Genomic DNA, 24,122 nt, shown 5'->3' on the forward strand with positions numbered 1-24,122 from the left:
ACCCCCAATTTACCATTTGGCATTGGGCCTCATCCCCTGAGCCACTGCACCTGGAGGACCTCTGGGTTCCCGCTTAAATCATCCACAACAGCCGCTATTCCTGCATGCCTGAGGGCGTGTCCCCCTCCCTTACCACAGTGGGACCAGCAAACAGGCCAGAAGGTTTGCAGTTAAATCCCCTCTGAACCAGTGGTTTGGCCATTGCACCCTCCTGCCATTATCTGAGCCCCTACCTTTACTTGCGCTCGTTCACTGTTGAGACTTTGTATTTTGTTCAGTTCAGGATCCTATTGCATGGGAGAGCCCTATGCTACCCCCTGCCCCCACCCCACTGCATTGGTGTTGTTGGGCAAATTTGACATTGGGAGAATGGGAAAGACAAGCTTGCGGGTCCAGGAGAAAGAAGCAGAGGTGCAGAGGAAACATGTAAACTTTTTGATATATTTCCTTTTTTTAAAAAAAGGGCAACTGAAACAGCCAGCCCTCTCCTGAGCATATTTCATTCCCAACTGCATTGGGTGCTTTGTTTATTGGTCACTCAGCCATGATAAACATTTGAGTGATTGAAACCATGACAGTGATAGATGTAACTGATATGACATCCCTCAGGAGCAGATCTGGATATAACCCATTCACACATTTCAAACCTTTACAACAGAAAACCAGTGAATATTGTGAAAGTTAACTGAAACATCCCATTAAGTTTGAAAGTCACATAAAACCAAATATGTCAAAAAACCTTGACCAGTTATTGCAAAAATTCACCTTTTTCTATTTAATGGGGGGAATAGTATTGCTACTGCTTACTTTTAATTAGTGGAATGATATCAATAATGGTTATTTTAAGGTTAATAGTCATAGAAATTGATGATTGTGACTTGTGTTCCACTCCTTTTGCTTTTCACCTAGTTTTGATGACATCTTGTGCCTTGCCGATTCTGCATCCCTTTCGGACATCACCCTAGATGGCAACCCGATAGCGCAAGAGGCGTTTTACAAGCATACTGTTCTCCACCATATGATGCAGCTCCGACAGCTGGATATGAAGAAGATCACAGTAAGAGAAACTCCGTGGGGAAAACTCTGTGATGGGTTAAACCTTGAAATAAGCAAGGAGTTTTATTTAACCAGACTATTCACAGTGCCAGCAGGTTTTGTGTTTTTTATTATTTTTAAAAAACTTACTACAGTTACTAAGAATATTTTTACTATTTTCTATATACAAAATGCTTAGCAATCTCCTCTGATTTGTCTTATTGACAGCCCCATAAGGAGTGAGGTCTACACTCATTGAATTTATGTTTGGGATAAGACAGCAGAAGGACTGTCTTATCCTTAATTTATGTTTGGGATAAGACAGCAGAAGGAACGGCTAAGGGAGCTGGGCATGTTTAGCCTGGAGAAGAGGAGGTTAAGGGGTGATATGATAGCCATGTTCAAATATATAAAAGGATGTCACATAGAGGAGGGAGAAAGGTTGTTTTCTGCTGCTCCAGAGAAGCGGACATGGAGCAATGGATCCAAACTACAAGAAAGAAGATTCCACCTAAACATTAGGAAGAACTTCCTGACAGTAAGAGCTGTTCGACAGTGGAATTTGCTGCCAAGGAGTGTGGTGGAGTCTCCTTTTTTGGAGGTCTTTAAGCAGAGGCTTGACAACCATATGTCAGGAGTGCTCTGATGGTGTTTCCTGCTTGGCAGAGGGTTGGACTCGATGGCCCTTGTGGTCTCTTCCAACTCTATGATTCTATGATTCTATGACTGTCTGTGTCAGTATGAGTTTCCTATTCCATAAGATCATTCTCTGAGGCTCTTCTCTGGGTATTGGCTCTTTCAGAATTTAGGCAGGTAGAGCTGGAGAGAACAGTCTCCCCCTCCCAAATTATGGAATCCCCTTCCCATAAATAAGCACTGGGAACTTTAGTTAAGATGCATCTTCTCTTCACTGTTGTTAAGTTTGCATTTTATATTCAGCATTTTAATTTTACTGGTATTTTTGTTGAAAGCCACTCTGAAGTAGAAAGCCAACATATAACATATAAATATTATAAATGAGCACAAGCAGCAGTCCCAATTGCATGGTAAGCTGTTTTTGAAACCAGCCTTTGTGTACAGTAAACCCACAACTTACACACATTTAACTTGTGCTCATTCAGCTTAACACATATGGCAACAAATATAAGTATATAAATATAAAAAAAAGAAAGGGGCTGAGTTCTGGGGGAAATGGCATTGGCAATCCCACCCGCCATTGAACCCAATCCCTGTTTAAATTGTGAGCTTATTGTACTGCATAAAGACGCAAGAATACAAATAGCCCCCACAGAAAGAGACAAACGAATGAAAGAAAAACTCCCTCCCATGTCAAGAATATAAACACCTCACCATTAAGGCATTAAGAGAGAGAGACAGCCTGTTCTCCTGGACTGGAATTAATATAAGAGGAAGGAACTAGTCTTCCTAGAACCCGTCACTTCTTATTTCACTTTGGGCTAGGCTACATCATTGGGTAAGTTTGACAGAGAAAGCTTCCTGTCATACCACCTTTGGAGGGGCGGATCGTTGATCACTTTTCCAGAGAACGGTTCTCTCCATTTGCTCAGCTGTGAGAAGATGGATCATTAACCATTTATAGAGGATGGCTTTATTTGCTCCCCAGAAGAGAAGTAATAGGTCCAGTTCAACTTTACAGTGAAAGAAATGACTCTGAAACTTACCGTATTTTTCGCCCTATAGGATGCACTTTTTCCCCTCCAAAAATGAAGAATGTGTGCATCCTATAGGGCGAATGCAGGCTTTCGCTGAAGCCTGGAGAGCGAGAGGGGCGCAGAGCTGCCTGCCGCCCCGGGATCAGCGCAGCTCTGCGTGGCCACCGGGAGCTGGGGCGCTAAGTCCCGCCCTGCTCCAGATGGCGCAGAGCTGCCTGCTGTCCCGGGATCAGCGCAGCTCTGCGCGGCCACCGGGAGCGGGGAGCAAAGTCCCACCCTGCTCTGGATGGCGGCGCAGAGCTGCCTGCAGTCCCGGGATCGGCGCACTTCTCCCCATCGCCAGCCCCACAAGCTCGGGGGACAGCGGGGAGGCAGAGCGTGCCTTCCCACTGTTCCCCGACCTGGTTCTTCCAGCCCTGCACCTGGGGGGGAAATAATTTTTTTTTTCTTTATTTCCCCCCCCCCCAAAAAAACTAGGTGCGTCCTATGGGCCGGAGCGTCCTATGGGGCGCAAAATACGGTAGTAGCTGTCTTACATTCCCACCAAAGATGTTTGTATGAACCTTGCACCAAACAATTCCTCCATCCCAAAGGTATGATGCAGCTACACAGGCATTACTTTGAACCAATGGCTCTTTTAGCAGCCTGTTTAACAGCTTAGTTAAAAATGTTGGAAATGCCAACATTACTATAATTACCATCTCTCAACAGGCATCCTTACAACTGCTGCAAATAAATAAATACAATGAAAATGTCAGATTAGGTATGTCCTGAATAAATTTGACAGCAAGGATTTTCTTTTTTAAACAAACCACCTGCTGAATACTCTCATTCCATTTAATATGCAGGGTCTATCCGGCCATACAGATTTTCTTCTTTCTAGAACTTTCTCTTAATAAAAATGTATTTTGAGGCTTTTTATTAAACATCCAAGATGTATATCAATGAATAAAATAAATCTAAAATTAAGAGTCACAAGATACTTGCATTGGAGAACCTTTTAATATATTTTATGGTAACATAGTTTTTAGTCATTCATGGTTGCATTGAGATATATATATTTCTGAATGTATTAACAAAGTTGTGTCAAAGTGTATATACCAAAACTTACAATTATTACAGATATGAAATTATGTATAGGATTGTCTAATGCTTAGATTGGTGACTAAATAAAAGGTACTTTGTATCAATAACAATAGGGCTTGCCGATCGCATGGTCGGCGGTTCGAATCCTCGCGGCGGGGTGAGCTCCCATCGTTTAGTCCCAGCTCCTGCCCACCTAGCAGTTCGAAAGCACCCTTAAGTGCAAGTAGATAAATAGGTACCGCTTAATAGCGGGAAGGTAAACAGCGTTTCCGTGTGCTGCTCTGGTGCCGGTTTTCCAGAGCAGCTTCGTCACGCTGGCCACGTGACCCGGAAGTGTCTGCGGACAGCGCTGGCTCCTGGCCTTTCGAGTGAGATAAGCGCACAACCCCAGAGTCGGTCACGACTGGCCCGTACGGGCAGGGGTACCTTTACCTTTATCAATAACAATTAGAATTTATAAAAATTTATAGGGAGGGGGAAGGTGGAAAATTGAAACATGCCCTTCATGCACGCACAACTGTGCTGTAAACTATTAGTACTGTTCTACCATAACTGTCACACCAGACTGCATTAAAATTGTCAGGTTTCTTTTGGCCTCCTGCTACTTCCAATTTTTGTTTCAGTTTTTCCAATAATGGAAGATGGTTGATGATCTCGGTAGACGAGGAACAGAGGGAAAAGCTGTTTCCTAGTTCTGCTGGATCTCTCAGTTCTTTTGATACCATGGCTTTTGATACCACTGACCATGGTATTCTTCTGGGGAAGCCAGCTGGGGGCAATGTTATGCCGTGGTTCCGCTCCTTCCTCCTGGGCTGTGTCCAGAAAGTGGTGTTGGGGGATGAGTCTTCAGACCCCTCGGCTCTTACGTGGGGTGCCTCAGAACTCTGTCCTGCCCCCCCGCCCCGCTTTTTAACATCTATATGAAGCCTCAGAGAGAGATCATCAGGGGGTTTGGGCTGGGTGTTCATCCGTATACGGGTGATACCCAGCTCTACCTTTCATTTAAATCGGAACCTGTTAAGGCAGTAAACATCCTGTGTGAGTGTCTGGAGGCTGTTGGAAGTTGGGTTGCAGTCAATGGATTGAGGTTGCATCCTGACAAGACAGAAGTACTGTTTCTGGGGGACACGGGGTAGGCAGGTGTGGGGGACTCTCTGGTCCTGAATGGGGTAACTGTGCCACTGAAGGACCAGGTGCACAGCCTGGGAGTCATTTTGGACTCAAAACTGCCCATGGAGGTGCAGGTCAGTTCTATGTCCAGGGCAGCTGTCTACCAGCTCTATCTGGTACGCAGGCTGAGACCCTACCTGCCTGCGCACTGTCTTACCAGAGTGGTGCATGCTCTAGTTATCTCTTGCTTGGACTACTGCAATGCGCTCTGTGTGGGGCTGCCTTTGAAGATGACCTGGAAACTACAACTAATCCAGAATGCGGCAGCTAGACTGGTGACTGGGATTGGCTGCCTGGATCATATGACACTGGTGCTAAAGGATCTTTGCTGGCTCCCAATACATTTCTTAGCACAATTCAAACATTGGTGCTGACATTTAAAGCTCTAAACGGTCTTGGCCCAGTATCCCTGAAGGAGCGTCTCCACCCCCATCGCTCAGCCTGGACGCAGAGGCCCAGCTCCAAGGGCCTTCTGGCGGTTCCCTCACTATGTAGTGAGATAGTGGCACCCTCCCAGTGGAATGCCCTCCTATCAGTTGTCAAGGAGATAAGTAACTATACAACCTTTAGAAGGTATCTGAAGGCAGCCATGTATAGGGAAGTTTTTAATGTTTAATTATGTTTTTATATATTCTGGAAGCTGCCCAGAGTGGCTGGGGCAATCCAGTCAGATGGGCAGGGTATACATATTTTTATTATTGTTATTAAGAACCTTTTAATATTTGATTTCATTGTGAGCATTGCTTTGTTACTTGGAAAATATGGGAATGCTTGGGATACGTTGGGTTTGTTTCTTTGTTTTTTTGCTTAGCAGCTGGACACACTGTTCTGTGGAACTTGAAAGCTTGTTCATGACTTCAGTGTTTTTACAAAATCCAGTATGACTTCCCTGTTACTTTTAGATCCCCTACCCTGCTATGGACTGACTCCTTGCAAAGTTTGACTAGTACCGTCGTGAGTCTCACCGCAAAGTGTTCTGTTTTATTTTAACCCAGGAAGAAGAAAGGCGCATGGCATCTGTTGCCTTACGAAAAGAGGAAGAGAAGAGGCGTGAAAGCCACAAGCAGACCTTACTGAAGGTACCAAGCGGTGGCCTTCATGTGATGCAAATGGAAGAGAACCGGGCCCTTCCCTCCCTTCACTTATTCCCCCCCCCCCCCCGGTAGCTGTGTCTCCTTGTTATGGCTGCTCCTTCCCTGCTGGAAACAAACCACTTGGCATCCTCCATCGCAGGGGAAGAATGATCAGTGGTAAAGCACCTGCTCTTCTTGCAGAAGGTCCCAGGTTCAATCCACTTCATCTCTAGGTTGGGCTGGGAGAGAATCCTGTCTGAAATCCTGGAGAGGTACTTCCAGCACTGAGCTCGATGGACCAGTGATCTGACTCCATATAAGGCAGCTTCCTATGTTCCTATAAAGTGTTCCGTCTTGGAGGGCCGCATAACCCACCCAGGCACATACCCTTCAAAGGCATGAGACATCCTGTTTTTGGGTGCCATGATCTTGTGCAGGTCGTGTGACTCATGCGGGAGCATGGCCTGGAAGACGCGGCCTGGCTTTGCTCTGGGACATGTGGGAGGGTATGGCGGAACCAGTCACATAACAAAAACGACCACAGAGATATCAACATTTGAAATTGTAAGGGGTCCATGGCTTGGCTTTTGAGAAACAGGTTCCACAGAACTTGGCCAACTGGGAACTCCTGCTATAGAGTATTTGATCCAGTCTGCCCATGCTTCCTACTGTCTTACACAAGAACACAAGAGCCTCTCTGGAACAGGCCATGGCATCCTACTTCTCACAGGCTTATGGGGAGCCCACAAACTACCCAGCAACTGTCATTGAGGGTCTAGCAGCCTCTGATTGTAAGGGGGTCTATCTTAGTTAAAAGCCACCGATGGAATAATCGGTGTTGAGAGCAAACAGATAGCCAACTGAAATCAACATAATTTTCTGATTGCTATAATTCCATTTCTTTGATCTTAGTTTCCAGAATGCCGTTTTGTTTTACTTTAGCAAACTCTTTTCTCAAACTGTATATTTGTATCTCATTTCAGGAAAAGAAACGATTAACCATTAGCAATATTGCCCATCAGTGGGAGAGCCAACAGAACCGCTCTGCCCACCTGCCTTCCAGCCAAGAAAACAACGAAGACAACGAATCTTCTCAGAACAGCAGGAGTACTCCATATGTATTTCCCGAGGAAGCCAGGTATGGAGGCCTTGTTTTCCTGACCAACAAGGGCAACGCAGCCTCTTAGAGCCGCCCAGGCAGGAAGTCCCCATGAGCAGCTAATGTTTCCCTAATTTCATTTTCTGCCATCCCAAACAGACAGCTTGCTATTCATTCTCTTTACGGTCTGATTTTTCCCTTGTCTCACTCATAGCTTCTGAATTGCTCTCTTCCCTGAAAAGAAAAGAAATCAACAAATAAAAATCCTTCACTTTAATTCTCTTGCTTCCGCTGCCCCGCTACCTCCTCCCCTTTTTCCGGCTCTAGCAGCCAAAATCAAACAGTCAGCTGGACTTCAATGTCTTCTTGGGGGAAGAATCCAGAAAATCCACAATGAAGTGGGAAAGGCTACAGCCCAACAGCAGCCTCAGTCATGAGGCATGGGATCTTGTACTGGGGAAAGGGGACAACAAACAACCCAAAATTGGAGGTGAAACCCTGGGGCATCTTGGTTTTTTTTTTTTATAAGATATTTATTAAGATTTTCAAAATATTACAAAATAAAAAGAAAAAAAGAAAAATACAAAATAAAAGTAATTAAAAACAACTCAATCTTTCCATTACTTATTTTTCATTAGCTTGTTTCCCGGACCTCCTCACGCCTCCCTTTTTTGTATTCCAATTCAGTTTGTTGGTTCAGCAAATCCTTCCCCTCTTTGTTTATCCTAACTTTAATCTTAAAATATTGTAACATTAAATCTTTACCTATTAGTAACCCATTTTTCATATTCCCTTATAGTATTGCAGCTAAAAACCACTTAGTTTCTATCCAACATCATTCTAACATTCATTAATTTTACAATATTTCGGTAAATAGTCTTTAAATTTCTTCCAATCTTCTTCCACCGACTCTTCTCCCTGGTCTCGGATTCTGCCAGTCATTTCCGCCAGTTCATCATCTTCATCTGCCATTCTTCCAGAGTGGGTAAATCTTGTGTCTTCCAATACTTTGCAGTGAGTATTCTTGCTGCTGTTGTAGCATACATAAAAAAAGTTCTATCCTTCTTTGGCACCAATTGGCCGACTATGCCCAGGAGAAAGGCCTCTGGTTTCTTCAAGAAAGTATATTTAAATACTTTTTTCAATTCATTATAGATCATCTCCCAGAAAGCCTTAATCCTTGGGCACGTCCACCAAAGGTGAAAGAATGTACCTTCAGTTTCTTTACATTTCCAACATTTGTTATCGGGCAAATGATAGATTTTTGCAAGCTTGACTGGGGTCATGTACCACCTGTATACCATTTTCATAATATGGTACCATTTTCATAATACGCTCTTAAGGCATTACATGCCGTAAACTTCATACCTGTGGTCCATAACTGTTCCCAGTCAGTCATCATTATGTGTCATTATTATGATTAAATGTGCCCATTTAATCATAACAGATTTCACCGTTAACAGATTTCACCATAACAGATTTCACCGTTTCATCCTGAGTATTCCATTTCAACAGCAGATTGTACATCCTTGACAAAATCTTAGTTTTGGGTTCTAACAGTTCTGTTTCTAATTTTGATTTTTCTACCTGGAAACCAATTTTCTTGTCCAAATTATATGCCTCCATTATCTGATAATAATGAAGCCAATCTCGCACTTTATTTTTTAGTTTCTCAAAACTCTGCAATTTCAGTCTATCTCCCTCTTGTTCCAGAATTTCCCAACCCTGGGGCATCTTGCTTAGAGTTTAATCCTGCCCCCCTCTCCTGCAGATTGCCCTGTGGAGATGGAGCAGAAAGGGAATCAAGAGTCACATGCTTCCCTCCCCATGTTACCATGGGAGATGGTCTTTCTCTATTACAGTGGTGCCCTGCAAGACGAATGCCTCGCAAGACGGAAAACCCGCTAGACGAAAGGGTTTTCCGTTTTTGAGCTGCTTCGCAAGATGATTTTCCCTATGGGCTTGCTTTGCAAGACGAAAACGTCTTGTGAGTGTTCCGATTTTTTTCCGCTTTCCCCCCCTTTTTCTAAGCCGCTAAGCCACTAATAGCCTTTTAGCCGCTAATCCGCTAAGCCTTTAATAGCCGCTAAGCCTTTAATAGCCGCTAAACCGCTAATAGCGCTAAGCCGCTAATAGGGCTGCTTCACAAGACGAAAAAACCGCTAGACGAAGAGACTCGCGGAACGGATTAATTTCGTCTTGCAAGGCACCACTGTACTGAAGTGGGATGTGATTCTGCCATTGGCCACTAGAGGCCCTCAGAGAACCACATGTGGAACCTTGGTTTCTGGTTCCTGGCTGGAGGAAGTTTGGTAATCATCTCTCTCTCTCTAAATATTATTACATGCCCTATTACTCCCTCTAAATTTTGCCATTCAACATTAATTATGGAATGTGGGATAAAAGTACTGCCTGAGGCATTATGCAACTGGATGGTCAAATTCCTATTAAAATGAATTTAGGAGATTTGTTAGCAGTGGGGAGTGTGGGTGGGAGCACTAGTTTTGTCAAAGACTTTGCCCCCCAGGAGAAAGTTTCCATTACACTGATGTATATTACAGAGTGGTGTTCTGTGTGTGTAATTTGGGCTGTTTCATCAGTTTTAAACATCTTTCAAAGGTTTAGGCAACATTAATGTGCGTCTTTGTGCATTCTCCGGTATTAGTGATCCTTTGGAATGAGAGTTTAGGCTTTTTGTGACTCTTTGATTCAGCTTGTTTTGGATATCCCCGTCTTTCTGTTGTTTATAAAGGTAGTGGCGGAATTTAAATAATCAGAGGTCCACAAAAAGTATGAGAAGTATACACTTTTGGTCTTTTGCTAAAGTAAACCAGAGAATTCTCTATAAGTGTTCAGAGTACCAGGAATTTTAGGGTATTTTTCATTTGCTGTTCTATGTTTGTGCATTTTAAAATTCCATTTGCAATAGGAATTAAAGGGTTAGGCCATTGTAATGTATCAAGAATTTTCTTCTTCTTTATTTAGGGAAAGTTATATTGTCTTCTGGTGTGAAGTCCTCAAGGCGGCTCACTTTCTCTCCCCCCCCCCCCCTCTCTATAAACTACACTAAAATAAACACACAGACCCCAAAAGAAATCTGCAATAAAACCCTAAAAATAGGAACAGCAAATGACAGCAAGGAAAAGGAGCTTATAATTATAAGATAAAATTGAGTAAAATGATCTTGTGATTAAGAGAATAGCTGAAGGCTATACCGTCCAACTTGCCACAGTCTTCCACCATTCCACACACCTGCAGTCTCTCCCCAAATTCATCCATACAATTCAAAAGCACAGTCTGTTATAAGCAGTGATTTCTGTTTTCCTGAAAATGTTGAACTGGACAATTTCTCTGTGCAAATTAGGTTAATTCACTTCAGAAAAGTTAACTTACAACAGAAAATGTTTAGTTTGCATGCCATAGAGTAGGGGTCGGTAAACTACGGCCCGGGGGCTGGATGCGGCCCACCAGGCTCGTAAATCTGGTCCCCAGACCCTGCCGCCTGCTCGGTCAGTCCCTGCCCTGAGCTAAACCGGCGTGGCATTTCCTTGCAAATAAGCCACACGTGGACTGACTTCCGCAACACTGGCATGGCTTCGGTTTGGCTCCAGGAAGCTCCTGCAGCCAATCCAAAGCCATGGACGCCTCTGGGCAGGAGGTGAGGCTGGTGCAGTTTCAGATTGGCTGCAGGAAGTTCCTTGTTGTCCATGCGCTGAGGTAAACCTGGCACAGCCAAGGGCGGAGAGGCCGGCGGGTGGGCAGCGGGTCTGGGCCGCACCATGGGCATTGTGACAGGTGCTTCGCGAGGCTTTAGTCAGAGCTTGGCGCCCAGCTCAGCGCTGCTGCCTGGTGCTCCGCGTGCATAGCCTGCCCACCGTCCTGGCCTCGGACGATGGGCCTCAGTGCGTGGTGCACACCACCTGGGAGCTCTGCGGTGAGAGCCGATGGAGCGGCTGCTGCTCGTCAACAACACTGGTGAGCGGGCGCCTCTGCTTTCAAACCTCCAAGGAAGGAGAGTCCACCACCTCCCGAAGGAGACCCTTCCACTGTCACACAGCTCTGGCTGTCAGAAAGCTCTTCCAGATGTTAAGTCGGAATCTCCTTTCTTACAACTTGAAGCCATTGGTTTTGGTCCTCCCCTCCGGAGCAGGAGAAAACAAGCTTGCTCCATCTTCTATGTGCCAGATCTTTAGATATGGTAATAAAATTTTAAAAACTGCCAGGATTTATTTACAAATGACAGTCATTCATTGTTAATAATTAGCTTATGAAAAGCAATTTTTCTGTGAAGAATGAAGCAACAGACAATTTTCCATCACATATCATTGGCTTTAAGTAAAGCGCTAGTGCATTACAGAGAGTTTTGAGGCGAATACATGGATCTAGGTAGCTCAAGTAACTAGTCTGACCACAGAGGCTTGCTATTTATTCAGTAATTGAGTTCAGTTTACATTCATACAGTTTACATTCAGTTTACTCAACACACACATTCATACTCATGTCCCCCCTGGGACTGCCTGCACCATCTCCAGGTGCAACTGATCATAGAATTGTTTAGCTGGAAGGGACCACGAGGGTCGTCTAGTTCAGCCCCCTGCAATGCAGGAATCTTTTTGCCCAACCTGGGTCTTGAACCCACAACCCTGAGATTAAGAGTCTTATGCTCTGCTGCATGAGCTATCTGATTTGGGCAATCTTCTTTATTATTCAGGTTCTCTCTTGTGGTGTTTTCATGTATTGTGCAATCTACTGAATGTGTGTTATGGAGAGTTGGTCATTCCATTTGAAAGTTTCATTTTTAAAGTGACAGGCAATATGTTTGTAGGCCATTGGTCTTCATCTCTTTGGATCCGGTTTGTACCCCCATCACATCTCCATTTTTTAAATTTAAATTTTCTTAAAGAGAAAGGACAAAGGTAGAACATACACAGTAAAACATTTACTTTAGAAAAACAATAAATTTACAGTGGGTTTCACTCTGCCTTGGTTGGACCACACTTGGAATACTGTTGCACCAGTTCTGGGCATGGCAGTTTAAGAAGGGTGATGACCAGCTGGAGCATGTGCAGAGGAGGGAGACCAAGAGGATCAAAGGTCTGGAAAGCAAGCCTTAAAGAGGAGCACTTGAAGGAACTGGGTATGTTTAGCCTGGAAAAGAGAGGACCGAGAGGAGATAGGATAGCCATCTTCAAATATCTCAAGGGCTGTCACATAGAAGAGGGAACAAGCTTGTTTTCTCCTTCTCTGGAGGATAGGATCCTAACCAATGGATTCTGACTAAACATTCAGAAGGGATTTCTGACTGTTTGACAGTGGAACGGTCTCCCTCGGGAGGTTGTGAACTTTCCTTCCTTGGAGATTTTGAAGGAGAGGCTGGACGGCCATCTGTCATGGATGCTTTAGCTGAAATTCCTGCATTGCAGGGGGTTGGACTAGATGTCCCTTGGGGATCCCTTCCAGCTCTTCAGTCCCTTGATTCTATACTTTCATAGATGGTAGGAATTCATCTTCAGTGAAGTTCTGCTGAAAGTGTTCCCTGGATGTTGCTGGACTCCAGCTCCCTTCATCCCTGGCCATTGGCGTTGCTTCCTGGGGTGATGGGGGTTGTGAGCCCACCAACATCTGGAGGGAAGCTGCAAGAGAGTGTAAGTGTGCTGTATTTTAAATTTGTGATTTTAGTATTTGGATTTAAAAAGTATTACAGTGGTACCTCGAGTTACAGACACTTCAAGTTACAGACGCTTCAGGTTACAGACTCCTCTAACCCTGAAATAGTGCTTCAGGTTAAGAACTTTGCTTCAGGATAAGAACAGAAAACGTGCTCCAGCGGCGCGGCAGCAGCGGGAGGCCCCATTAGCTAAAGTGGTGCTTCAGGTTAAGAACAGTTTCAGGTTAAGAGCGGACCTCCGGAACGAATTAAGTTCTTAACCCGAGGTACCACTGTAATAGTTAGAGTATATGATCCCTCAGTCTTCTAAAATACTGTTTTTTCATTGGTATTTAAGTCCAGATTTTTTCCCTCTCTCCCTTCTCCGTTGGCAGCATGTTTTCAAAATATACAGTGAGTTTAATAAGATCAAACAAACAAACGGATAATGCAAAATCAGCTGAATGAAGCTGTTAATTCTTTGTGCATGAATAGACTTCATAAACACAGGCTCCTCTGAAGAGCTCTCCACAAATTGAACCGTCTGCTTCCCTGGTTGACGCTTGCACCTGTGTTATTTTAACAGAAACTGTTCTTTAACTGTTACTTTGTTGATGATTCATAAGATAATTTCTGGAATTATTTTGGGTTATTTTTGAGTATGCCTGCCAAAGCCAATAATTGTAATTTATTTAAGCTTTTTTTAAAAGAAAAAAACATGAGACAAAAAAATCTTTGAACTAATGGCACCAGTGCTTCTTTTAGGATTCTTAAATGGAAACTTTGTGAGACTGGAATTCTTGTTGACATAAAGGTGAGGCAGAAATGTCTGAACTCCTTTCCATAAGTTCATACATGGGAATGGCAAGTTCCTCCTTGCGGGACAGCGCCAATGCAATGCTGGCTCCGTCTTAGTCCTGGCTGAGAAACGGGGGACCCGTCTTGATGATGTGCCCTGCCTTGCTGCAGAACATGAGAGAAGCAGGGCGGGGTCGTGGTGAGAGTGTCGGACTCGGACCTTGGAGACAGGGGTTCCAATCCCCACTTGGCCATGCAGCCCACTGGGTCACCTTGGGCCAGTCCCTGCCTCTCAGCCTGACCTACTTCATAGGGTTGTTGTGGGGATTAAACAAGGAGGGGGAGAACTATGTACGCCACCTTGAGCTCATGGGTGGAAAAGGTGAGCTAGAAATGCAAATAAATAAATAAAAATATAAGAAGCGTCCACAGGATCAGACCACGAATGCATCTTTTCCAGCAGCCTACTTGAAAGGGTCCACAGCTTTATGTTGGCAGGAAATCTGCAAGCAGGTATTCAATGGCATCCTGCCTCTGAAAGATGGCAAAAATGCCGTTTTGCTATGGCATTATGAGAGTTGATGTTCTACTTTTTGGTTGTTTTTGTATCTGTCTGGAATAGCTTTATTCATCCTCCGCATTATGCCCTGCCCTAACATCTGTTGGATGAAGGGTGCTCTAGAAATGTGTCAAATGAGTATCTTAAAGAAAAGCACTTTGTGCATTCAGATAAATTCAAACCCCCTTTCCCCAGGCTCAGCTGTCAGAGTGGAGGTGAGCTGACCCAAGTGGGGAAGCCTCCAGCAGTGGACTTCAGGGAGGAAAGGCAGGTGAGGAAGTGACAGAGCCCCACTTTATACTGGAGCAGGGCAGAAATGTGAATAAATCCCAGCATGCCTTGCTTTGACTCCCCCTCCCATATGCATATTTACTGTACTTTTCTCTCTATAACACAGAGATTTTTTCTCCTAAAAAGTAAGGGGAAATGTCTGTGCGTGTTATTGAGCGAATGTGGGGGAGTGCAGGGGCAAAAATCAGGCAAAAATCTGATCCAGTGAGAGAGGAAGCTGTTGCTTTCCTGCATTCTGCCTCAGGGTCTTACTGCCCACCCTCTTCTCTTTCGGTTGCTGTTTGCTCAAACGGAACAAAGAGCAGGCAAATCCCCTCCCCTCCAGGCAAGTAGAGGGGAAAGGAAAGGATCGAGTCCTTCCTTCTAATTCCTCTCCGTGCTCCGGTGCTGCTGTGTCCAGGGAAGCATTTTAGGGACTCGCAGGCAGCCAGAAAACATGCAGGTGGGGGGGGGGGAGAGAGAGAGAGAGAGAGAGAGAGAGAGAGAGAGAGGACTGGCTTGGGTGGGTGGGGGGAAACTTTTGCCTTCCTTTCCTCCCTCCCGTTAAACCCTCTCCTGCATTCTTAGCCAGCTGCTTCTCTGCACACCCTTCTCGTGCTCCTTGTCCCTTCTGTGTTTTTCCTTCCCTCCCCACTTAAAACGTGGTTACAAAGCACGGATCCACATGGATCCTCAGGATCTTTGCATTGGTTCACCCCAAATTCACCATCAGATCACATTACATGTCCATGGCTACAGCCTGCACCAAAAATATCACGCACCCACTGTTGCCTGGGGCCGCAATGGTGCGAAAACGTGGTTACAAAGCATGGATCCACATGGATCCACATGGATCTTTGCATTGGGTCACCCCAAATTCACCATCAGATCACATGTCTGTGGCCACAGCATGAGGCACAAAAATGATACACCCACTGTTTCATTCAGAATCCCCCCCCCTTGTTTTCCTCCTCTAAAAACGATGAGCATGTTATGGTCAGGTGCGTGTTATAGAGCGAAAAATACGGTAATTCTAACATTAAGTTTCTTTAAACTTTGCAACAAAATGGAACAAATTATCCTGAATATATTTTATAGTGGCCTTTTTTCAGTATCTGTCATCTGTATGAAGTTTTATTTTGTAAAAACATTGCATCCTACAGTAGCATCTATTAATGATAATAATTCCACCCCTTTCCTTGCCCCAAGAACTCTGCATTAGTGTAGTATTAAGAGATTTCCCCCTCTATCCAGTTAAAGCAAAGTTCTTTGTGTAAAGTTTTCTTTTACTTACTTTCGGATGGGCTGTGAAGCTGGTTTATTCTTAGTAATTTCCTGATTGTGAACGCTGTGGTTCTTTAGCCAAGCTGTCTATAATAAAATGTAACATGTAAAATAAGTTTCCACGTTCTTTCTGGAAGCTGTAATTTTCTTTTATAGGAGAAGATGTTGGAAGAATCACTTTGCCTTTTCCCCTCTCAAAATAAAGTGGCAAAAATACTACTTACAAAATAAGCTGAACTATTTGCTGGGCTACAGTCTTGCAGAGTTTACAATGATCCTGGGCATTTTCCAGGCAGCAAGTTTTTAAATATTTCCCTCCCTTTGGTAAGTGGGCCTGCAGTTCATGGCACCATTTACTCTGAAGGAAGACTATTAAAGGCAGCCTGTGTTAGAGTAACCAACTTTGGGGGGGCTGTCAGGGCTTGTCTCCTCTCCACAACTTGAGGCCTTTGTCAGGGCGTTGTCTCACATTTCTTAATCTCTGTAGAATTTCTATAAATCAGAATTCTGTAGGTAATAGAATAACAGATCATCCCCTTTATATTAAACTGCTGAGCACATACAGGTAGAAGCTGTTGCTTTAAGTAAGTGCCAGGATTTGAGCCTGTTGTGGCCCCCAGAAACTGGGACTAAGGGAAGATAAGCAGAGATTTTCACCTTTTGCTGGCCAAAGGAGGGACCTACAGGAGTCCACTATAAAAGTCCCTCCCTGCCCCGTGATAATCTGCCCTTGCCTTCACTTTGCACCTCTCCCCCTGAGGAACTGGGGTAGGAGATAACTGCTCCCTCCAGACACCATTCTCACTCCCTGCTGTGCCCAAGAGAGAGTTTCGGTACCCATATTCTTTCCAAAGAACAAAGATAATCCCTTGAGTTTTGGCAAGGGGGCGAACAACTAGAATCTATGATACAGCAAGCATGTGTCTAATCTCATATTCAGAAACAGACAGATTTTTAGTAGCATTAGTGTAATGGAGTCAAGATGCACGGGAGGGTCTGTAGTTCATGGGAAGACACTGAGAAGGTCCCAGGTGTTGACATGGATCATGCGTAGATTAGGAAAGACCATGCGACACTTTCCTCCGATATGCTAAGTAGCACAGCAAACTGAAACATAAAATAAAATTTCAGTCACTCCCCCACCACAACTTTACACTTACGATGGCAGCCTTTGCCAACGGGGTGTCCTCCATGCTGTTTGGGGCTGATAGAAACCGTAGTCTAAAACACCTGGAGGGCCCCCTGTTGGCAAAGACTGTGTCATGGTATAATAGGTCACGTTCAGAGAGGCGATGCTTGATTTTTTAATTATAAAAGTCAACACAACCAAACTTATTTTCAATATCATTGTTCTACTGTTCTCTGGAATTGCTTTTTTTAAAAAAGCTCTGTACGTGATAAATTTGAGGAACTGAGCCAGTACAAGGAAAGTAAACTTAATGCACAATGAACATTCTCTGAGTAGTGCCTAGATTCCTTTAGATTTCTATAAATATGCCCAATTGATGTTGATGCCAATTTTTTTTTTAATGTTGGCACAAAGGTTGGATTCTTCCAGTAAGTGCTTAGACATATTGTACATTACGATACTCCCAAATATTTGACAGGGAAAATTAGATAAAAATGTTTTATGTTAAATAAGCAAGAACTTCAGAACTGGGTAGTGAGCAAGCTTAATAAGACTATTCCTAATACAACATCTGTGAAGCATATTACTGTTGGAAGTATTTCATATATATTCTCTCAAAAGCCATGTAAGATATATCCGTATTATACCTCCAAGTAGATGCATACAACCAAGCGTTGAAGTGCACCCCCAGCTATTAACAGAAGTGTTTCTGCATAGGGTTCCATCCAGCCTAGAACAGGACACTTGGATTGCTGTTCACGGTTTAGGGGTGAGTTCACAGGAGTGGTGGTGAGAATGAACAGTGACTCCCCTTTTCCCATCTTCCTGAAACCACCCCCTACTGGTTTCGGGGCTGGATTCCAATCCATTTAAAAAAAATAATATTTTTATTATGATTTTTCAACAAGTTTTAACATATTCAAAAATTCAAATTGCTTTTTACAATTTCAATTCACACCTGCCCCCCCAAGACTTCCCCCAGCTTCCCTTTCTGGTTTATAACATATTTGTTTGTTCTGCTTATAATTTTATATAATTTTAGTATATACTTATATACTAAAATTAAATTAGTATATACTTATATACTAAAATTAAAATAGTATTCTTAATCTATTCTTAAAATTTTTACCTCATATTTGTGTTTTCTATTTATATTTGTCCATTGTAAGTGTTTTACTCAAATCCTGCAAGTGAGTTCATTTCAATGCATTATTTCTGTATATACATCATTGTAGTTTAGTTATTTAGTCGTGTCCGACTCTTTGTGACCCCATGGACCAGAGCACGCCAGGCACTCCTGTCTTCCACTGCCTCAATCGGTAGGGCTTGCCTTTAAAAGACTGTTTTCTTTCACCTTGCAGGTCTCTTGATTCACTTTTGAACAAAGGCACGCAAGGGCTGCCTGTCCTCGATTCACACTTGGTAGAGATAGAAGGTGACACCGTGTACCTATATGGCTCTGGAGCTCTGGAATCCCTTGATCGAAATTGGAGTGTACAGACGGCTGGGAGCATCACCACAATCTCCTTTAATTTCATAGACTTTGATGAAATTGTTCCAGTGTTGCCAAAACTGAGGATCAGATTTCCCAATTCTCTAGTAAGAAGTTTTGTTCTTGATCTTTTAGCAATCTGGGACAAGAGGCAGGATGTCCAAATGTCTAATTTGGTTCAAGAAAAGAACCTACAAGATGCCTTCTGGATCAGGCCAAGACTCCATTTAGTTCAGCCTTCTGTTTCCCACAGTGGACATCAAGATGCCTCTGGAAAAGCCCACAAGCAGAACATGAGGGCAATAACACTCTGCCTTCAGTATCCCCAGTGTCTGATATTTAGTAGCACACTGCCTCTAATTGTGGAATGTGGAACCAGGGTTTAGTAGTTTGACCATTTGACTCAGGCTGAGGAGACCCATGGCCATGAGGCTCACTTTGGCCAGTCACGTTCTCTCAGCCTGACAGGAGCACCCTGTACGCTACTTAGAGCTCCTTGGAGGTGGGATAAAGAGATAAATCCTGTTTAGCCATCATGGCTAACAGTGATGAACAGATCTCCTTCTCCATGAAGTAGTATAATTCCCCTTTAAAACTTTCTGATTTATGACCGGTGCCACGTCTTGTGGCAAGGCAAGAAGTACTTTTCTTTTTCTTGTCCTGAACCCACAGCCAACCAGTTTTACCTTCTACCTTTTGTAGATGTCATTTGACTTAGCTTGTCTGTCACTCTTATTTGTGTGGCATACCACATGCAGCAGATAATTTACCATACAACCCATGGATGACAGACATTCACATTGTAGCAGAAAATGTGTGAGTGTTCTCAGGTGGCCTCCTGAGACATTATGTGGCAAGTAGTTGTGCTCAAGATTGGGCAAACTTGTAAAAGCAGAATTTGGCAATTGCTGATGGCTGCTATGATGGAATGACTGAAGTTTGCTCTTCTCAGCCATAGAAAATAATTAAGTGAAGAGCAGATTACATCACTGCATAGATAAATTGGCACCCAGACTACACCCACACACCCTCAAGCACATAGTCATGTGTGTTTAAGTAGAAGTTTGTGCGCTAACTTGGGCAAACAAGCATGGAAATATCCAGAAACAAGCCATTGTAGCCTTCTAGCCATCTAGTCTGTACCACCACTGCTCCTTTTGCATGCCTAGAAGAGAGAGACAAGGTGAGTAGAGGAAGCTCCACCTCCTTGCTCGTATTTGTACATGTGTGCTTGGAGAGAGCAGCTGAACAGCAAAGAAGAGGAGGAGGTCCAGGGGTGAGCAGTAGTAGTAGTAGTAGTAGTAGTAATAATAATAATAATAATAATAATAATAATAATAATAATAATAATATATTTGTTCCCCCGTCCATCTGGCTGGGTTTTCCCAGCCACTCTGGGCAGCTCCCAACAGAATAATAATAATAATAATAATAATAATAATAATAATAAAAAGCAACAAAACATCAAACATTAAAAACTTCCCTAAATGGCTGCCTTCAGATGTCTTCTAAAAGTCAGATAGTTGTTTTTTTCCTTGATGGGAGGGCATTCTACAGGGCGGTAACCACTACCGAGAAGGTCCTCTGCCTGGTTCCCTGTAGCTTCACTTCTCACAGTGAGGCAACCGCCAGAAGGCCCTTGGAGCTGGACCTCAGTGTCCGGGCAGAACGATGGGGGTGGAGATGCTCCTTCAGGTATACTGGGCAGAGGCCGTTTAGTGGGCTCCCTGCTTGGATGTGGGTGTCAGCATGTGCTGAGTGATTCCAGGGTCTAATAAAGGTCCTGTCCAGCTCATGAATACTCACTGCAAGAGTCCCAGGACCTTGGTTTATTGCCAGGTCCGGCTCAAGATGATTTGCTGTCTGAGGCAAAGGATAAGATGACATATCCACTCCTTATACAGAAGCTGCCTTGGCTGGCAGTTAAATCTTCACCACTGGCAATGGGAGAGCATCCCCCATTGCACTTGACGGCAGCAGGCTGGTGCACAGGTCAGGATGTGTGGTACCCGGCTGTGTCTGCTCCACATCCCTCAGCATCTGGCTAATGGTTGGCTGGTCTTGGCTATTGCCCTATTAGGTACGTTGTGCTGGGTCTCAGTGCAAAGGCCTAATGTCAAAGCGAGTAGAGACCTTTGACTAGCACAGCCAATCTGGTGCTGTCTGATATTTCTCAAAATGGCCACCCAGCCCCTTGCAATCATTGTATCTTCCACTAAATGTCTAATGCTGCCTGCCTTCTTGTTTTGCTTGTTTCTTTACAGCACCTGAAATTTAAGGAGAACAACCTTGCTGTGTTGAAACAGTTCAATGCCTTAGCCCAACTTCGCCGCCTTGAGCAGCTAACAGTTGATGCTCAAGGAAATCCAGTTGTCACCTTCACCCTGTGGAAGTATTACGTGATGTTCAGATTGGGCCATTTCAACCTGCAAAAAATAAATGGAATGGAGGTAAGAATAGGCAGCATTTTCAAGGGGGGGGGGCATTCAGACACCTTAGAGCTGGTTCAGTTGGTCTTATCACTGACTCACTTCTGCAAGAGAAATTGCTTGTGTGAGAGGTCTACTCACAGTGTAAAACAATCTCAGTATGATTGCAGGAGTCCCACAACAGGGCTGTCTCATCTCCAAGGAGCCCCAGTTACAGAGGACGTGCAAGAGTTTTTCCTGCCTCTTTTGCATTGCTCACATGAATTGGTTGTTTATCTGAGCCATATTTCTGGTGTTCCACAAGGCGACAGATCTGTCTGTTGAGCCAGCTGTCATTCCAACAGCAAAAAAAGAAAAAAATGAAGTCATTGTAGAAGCTAAGCAAGAAATCCGGAGGTCAGGAAGCAAAAAATAAATAAATTAGGATCTGTGCTGCAATTATTTTTTTTGTTTTTGTTTTGCAAAACTATTCTATCTTTTGTTAAGTTCAGTATGTTTAATTGGTTATATTGGTCATACAGGAAAGCCTTAAATTAACTGATAATTGGAAACCATTGTTTATAATTTGTTACAAACTGGGCTTATATTAGATAACTAATGAAATATATACCTAGGAGTACAAATGGGAAGATTTACTTTCCAATTCTTTTCTGGCATGCATTAACCATGGAGTGGGGGGGATCACTAAACTCAACTGAAACCTCCCAGAGGGAGGAGAAAGAAAGCCAGGGAATAGTTACCCTATAGTAACTCAGGACCTTATAAAGCAGAACATGCCATAAAATTTCTAATACCTCAGTTTGGACATTTTTCTTAGCTAAGCATAACTTATATTTATGAGAACATTGTAGAGCCATCTTGTACTATCAAGCAAAATGAATGCCTCCCTTTTCAGTCTGTCTTAGTTGTTGGACTCCATCTACCCTTCACACTGTCCAGCCTGGTCAGCAGCAGGGCCAGAGGATGGGCTTCTTTGTAGCCCAGCAGCATACGGATAGCCAGCCAGGTTCCCTACCCCTGTTCTGTGGAAACAAGCCAGTGTTAAGCCTTGGTTTATGGAGCTGGCTTGTTTCAGCAATTCAGATTTAAGATTAACCATGCAATGGATAAATGCAGTTGGGTTAAATTGTAGTGAATCTAAAATGGAAGTGGAAGATTCCACTCTCTTCCTTGCGGCCATATTTTTGGAGGGAGAAGAAAATATGTGAGCTGGAGGATCCCTGCAGCTAAGTCTGCAATATGAGGGGGGAGAATAATGGCTCTGCAGAGAGAGTGTGTAGGTAACGTGCTTTTGAAAGATATTATAAAGGCTATGGCACCATATGAAGGAGCGTCTCCACCCCCATCGTTCTACCTGGACACTGAGGTTCAGCACTGAGGGCCTTCTGGCGGTTCCCTCACTGCGAGAAGCGAAGTTACAGGGAACCAGGCAGAGGGCCTTCTCGGTAGTGGTGCCGGCCCTGTGGAACGCCCTCCCATCAGATGCCAAGGCAATAAACAACCATCTTGACGTTTAGAGGACATCTCAACGCAGCCCTGTTTAGGGAAGTTTTTAATGACTGATGTTTTAATGTATTTTTAATCCTTTGTTGGAAGCCTCCCAGAGTGGCTGGGGAAACCTAGCCAGAGGGGCTGGGTATAAATAAATTAACAGCAACAGCAACAATTTATTATTATTATTATTATTATTATTATTATTATTATTATTATTATTATTATTATCATTATTATCATTATTATCATTATTATTATTATTATATTTATTTATTTATTTATTTATTTTGGGGGAGGATGCTCCATAGGTGGATCTCTGAGTAATGCAGTGAGCTCATAGAATCAGGCCCAAGTCCCAGCCGCTCTATCTGGAGGTGATAAAAATTCTACTCTTACGGTTGTTGTAAGAATGATTGTGTGAAATGCTTTGAAACACTATGTATTATTATTTGCAATAATTGCCAGTTTGGTTGCAGTCTTGCTGTGCGGCGTCAGGCAAAATGATAGTCAGTTTTAGTTCTTTGTCTGTAAAATGGAGGTAATTATGCCCTGTATGCCATGGCGGTTGTGAAAGTGAAAGGAGGAAGCTTGCAAAGTACTTGTGCATGCTGCAGCACAGACTCGTTAATGCTAAGTAAGAATGGGCACAGGCCATGCAAAAGAAAGCAGTTTTCAAATCATAGAATTGTGGAGTTGGGGGGGCCCCTAGGGTCAACTAGCCCCACCCCCTGCAATGCATCTATACAAGTGGGAGACATTTTACTGAGTTATTAAACCAGGGAGCCCACAAATACAGTATCCAGTGGCAACCTTTCGTTTTAATTTTGGAGTAAAATTCTGCAGTAAAATTTTCTTACCAACGTAATCTACTATAGGAGAAAAGGCCACCGGCAATACAAGGAGGCCTCTGTCAAAATGGCACCAGGATGTTAGGCTCTTGTTATGGGCTGGAGGGAAGGTGGGGGAACAGGCACACACAAAGGTGACCAGCTGCTCCCCTCTTGCAAAACTGCACTCTCAGCTGTGGGTACAGAAGGGACATGCTTGCTTGCCTTTGCAGGTGCTGAGGTGCTGACCTTCATTGGCTACCAGAAACCATGACTGCCAAACTCAGTCATTTTTGGAAACTTGTGCAAAACCTTTCTGGTGAAATGGAGAGCACTTTGAAGTGGATCACTTGGTGTCTTTTTATTAATTGCTTTGTTTGAAAATTTAACAAGAAAAGAAAAAAATGAATTAAAATGAAAAGAAGAGGAAGGAAAAAACACATTAATAATAATAAACAGAGATTTCTAATAATAAGAGTAGACCTCATTCAGTTCATATTGTGGATAGAGTGACTATCAGTACATGAATCTTAAATTAAACATGTAAGTTAACACAAGCCCTTCAGCTGTCCAAACCTCACCAAATGGATGCCTGTGTAAAATATGTTTGAATTCAACCAGAGCAGTGAGGTCCGTGGCCCATTGTGTATTACCATGGCCCAGATGGTGCCACTTTGACCCCTCCATCTTTCCCCTTCTGCAGGTTACCCAGAATGACATGGTCATGGCCGAAAATCTCTTTGGTGTCTTAGCATATGTAGCATCTTCAGATGTACCCTACTGCCGCCTGCTTTCATTCCTCGGAGATTGCAGGTAAATATAAATACACACATGAGAGTCATTTTGCTTTGTATGCCAAGGCTATGATTAGTTGCATACACATAGAGCTCCCCCGGGATTGTGCTTCCCCATTCAATTTAACAGAGGGGCAGCTTCTTTGTATGCACAAAAAGAAGCCTCCTGCAGATGTCCCTGGAGGCAGAGGTGGAGCAAGGCAGGTGCGGCACACTCTGGGTGCCATCCTGATGGGGCTGACATTCTGCCCCCCCCCCTGCGA

At 43.7% G+C, this 24,122-nt stretch overlaps 1 protein-coding gene and 1 long non-coding RNA gene across 11 annotated transcripts in view; one reads left to right on the plus strand and one right to left on the minus strand.

Moving 5' to 3' along the window:
* The window catches only part of LOC310693722, a 155,552-nt gene that overhangs the window by 88,749 nt on the left and 42,681 nt on the right, over positions 1–24,122 (minus strand). The gene's annotated exons all lie outside the window — the stretch shown is intronic.
* The window catches only part of LRRC49 (leucine rich repeat containing 49), a 58,786-nt gene that overhangs the window by 25,009 nt on the left and 9,655 nt on the right, over positions 1–24,122 (plus strand). For all 10 annotated transcript variants that reach the window (XM_083475745.1, XM_083475743.1, XM_083475744.1 and 7 more), the window contains 6 exons: positions 910–1,057; positions 5,960–6,043; positions 7,021–7,175; positions 18,185–18,422; positions 20,580–20,765; positions 23,769–23,878. In XM_083475745.1, the coding sequence (XP_083331871.1) occupies positions 910–1,057; positions 5,960–6,043; positions 7,021–7,175; positions 18,185–18,422; positions 20,580–20,765; positions 23,769–23,878 (921 nt within the window). The remainder of the gene's footprint in view (positions 1–909; positions 1,058–5,959; positions 6,044–7,020; positions 7,176–18,184; positions 18,423–20,579; positions 20,766–23,768; positions 23,879–24,122) is intronic.

Source organism: Podarcis liolepis (assembly GCF_965112155.1).
Source record: "Podarcis liolepis genome assembly, chromosome: 14".
NCBI classification, from domain to species: Eukaryota; Metazoa; Chordata; class Lepidosauria; order Squamata; family Lacertidae; genus Podarcis; species Podarcis liolepis.